A 2559-nucleotide genomic window follows, 5' to 3' on the forward strand; every position below is an offset into this window, starting at 1 on the left:
ATTCAACCGCAAGGGGGCCTGCTAGATGGTGGAAGTGGTCTTCTGGAGTAATGTGCTCAACGAACCACTGCGCCCCAGTAATCGGCAAGCTTCCAGTGAACACATTTGCACAGGGCCATCGAATTTTGATGCAACGCGACTGCTACTATTGCCCACGCTGCCTTGCTCATTGAAGAAGTGGAACCAGTGCAACCGCAAGCGACAAAAATCATGGTTTGAACCAAGCTTCACGTTCATCCATTCAACGGCTAGGATTCCTGCTAGTTGGTGGAGGTGGTCGAGTGCGGGAGTAACGTGCTCAACTCACCTCTCCGCTCAAGTAATCCCTAAGCTTCCAGTGGGTAAAGATCGAAGAGGACATTTATACAGGGACCATCGACATGTGATGCAACACAACTGCCAGGATTTCCTCGCCATGCGCACGCAGTCGCTGCTCAGTCCGCCTTTGTTTTCGCGTACTTGCATTTGACCAACTTCTACTGCGCGCGTTCCCATCCGACCACTGGTCACACAACCATGGGGGGGAAGTGGAAACGATGGGAGCTGGAAAGGCTGTGTGCCTGGGTGGCGGAACAAGAGAAGAAAGGCACCAAATGGTCGGAGAGAGAGAAAGAGTGGAGAAAAGCGCATGGTACCCCGAGATCGGCTGCGGCACTCCGTGCACAATTCCTGCGCTTGGTCCATGGCTGGATGCCGCAGTGCATGACCGACCACGCGCAGCCCCTGGACCCAAGTGGCCAGCAATCAACGACATCCCCTCCATCGCAGCAGAGATTGTGGCGACTCCGAAGGAAATACGCCGTGTATCTCACGCGGACACCCCGAAAACCGCGCCGCTACCGAGTGAATCGGTGTGGCAGTGTCATCAGGTCCTCGCCGTCGCCGCCGCGAAGCACCTCCTCACCGGATCCAGCCCCGCCAGTACAGAACGCGGAGCCGACAGAAAACGTCGCAAGGTGCCTCAAGCAGCCCGAGGCAAGGGTCCCAGAGGCCATGGAAAGCGGGGATTGGTCCAGTGACTATATATCGAGATTACAGTCCTGTCTCGAACTCTGTAAGTGATGACGGTTCCTACTGTAAGATGAAGCTCTTGGCTTACACAGTCAGATATATCCTACCGGCTACCGAAAGTACCGACAAAGGACATCGTCATGGCAATCCGGGGGCACTCCGGTCTCAACAATATCCCCGCCGCCAGTTCATGACAAAACGGAGAGTACGCTCGCAATGGACGGGATATTGCGCGCCCCTGCGCTGAGAGCGATTCATATAGGCTGTTCGGGCTTCCTCGGGATATGGCGAAAGTCCAGCATTGATAAGAATAGGCACTCTTTTTTACGTTGCTATTAGTATTCGTTATCGCGACGGCCCTATCATTTTGTAGACCCCACCGCAGTCGTCGAAAGCAGAAGATTTCCCAGGCGTACCGATAGCACAGCCGCACGAGTAGTAGGCGAAGCAACTGCGATGTCCTGAAGGACAGGGTGTCTGTTTGGAGCCCCATCCTATTATCTACTCGTGCGAACTGTTGGTCGAACTTTTGAAGGGCCTGTGCATTGCCAGTAGATGTCACAAACAGCTAGGGCTATCGTATGAGAGCCAAACCGTAGTCCAACTGTTACGGTAACCGGACGTTTGGGGAAGACGAAGCGATCACGGATGCAGATATAAACATAAAAGCCCATCAACACCGGCGTCATTGTCGCTGTAACCTTCCGCAGCCACGCGAGTCATTGTGGGACAGGCTCCGTCATATAGACATCGACCAATGGCACCGTGGCTGTCCCTAGAGAAGGAGCCGGGGGGCTGGACCGTGGTTGACCATAATGGGCTCCGAGAAATAGTGGATGCGATGGACCAGCCCCGAGAGCAGTATCCGTCCGTGCAGCTTTTCGTGGGAGGAAACACCAAGACACAGGCGCTCCGGACGCTGTATCCGTACAATAACTTCGGCCGATCCCACCGACTCGGGCTGGCTCGGGTTCACCTATCCGAGCTTCCACGGCCTGAGCCGGTCGTGATCGTTGAGAGTGGTATCCAGTCCCACTCGGAAGCGTGGCCGCGAAGAGCGGCCCTCAAACAACAGCACCACATCCGCCGGAGTTACGACCGGTCGCATGACGAAGTCCGCGACCTGCTATATCGGCAGGTGTTACTGCCGTTGGCCCATACGGTGTGTTTCTTCCCGGAAGACCTCGCCAGCTCGAACAGTGTGGAGGTCATCCAACAACTGCTCGTGGCCTGGCAGGTGCCCCCGCCGGCAGGGGAAGCCGGAGGGGCCACACTCCATCCACACATGATGGTGGTGTTAACGAAGGGTCCGGAGCCACGGGTGTCGCGCGAGCGCATCGAACGTGATTTATCCGCCGCTATCGTCCCGCACATAGCCGCCGCTGTGACTGTCGTCGACCTGCGTGATCGCAGCGGGCTATCGCGCGTCAGTCGATTCCAACCGCTGAAGCAAGCCCTGGCCGGGCAGCAAGAGGCAGCACGCACCATGCGCGCGGCAGCCCGTCTCCTGTTCTCGGCCACGCACCTGGAGGCGATCGCCAGGCGCTC

General features: G+C 57.0%; 1 protein-coding gene across 1 annotated transcript; it reads left to right on the plus strand.

The window, feature by feature from the left end:
- Positions 1 to 1768: 1768 nt before the first annotated feature.
- BDQ94DRAFT_176658 (uncharacterized protein) lies at positions 1769 to 2520 on the plus strand (the record flags this gene model as incomplete). The annotated part of the gene is made up of 1 exon (XM_026772737.1): positions 1769 to 2520. A coding segment is annotated over one exon (752 nt), but the record flags the coding sequence as incomplete, so codon positions are not given.
- Between the last annotated feature and the right edge of the window lie 39 nt (positions 2521 to 2559).

The sequence above is a fragment of the Aspergillus welwitschiae genome (genome assembly GCF_003344945.1).
Source record: "Aspergillus welwitschiae strain CBS 139.54b unplaced genomic scaffold BDQ94scaffold_270, whole genome shotgun sequence".
Taxonomy (NCBI): Eukaryota; Fungi; Ascomycota; class Eurotiomycetes; order Eurotiales; family Aspergillaceae; genus Aspergillus; species Aspergillus welwitschiae.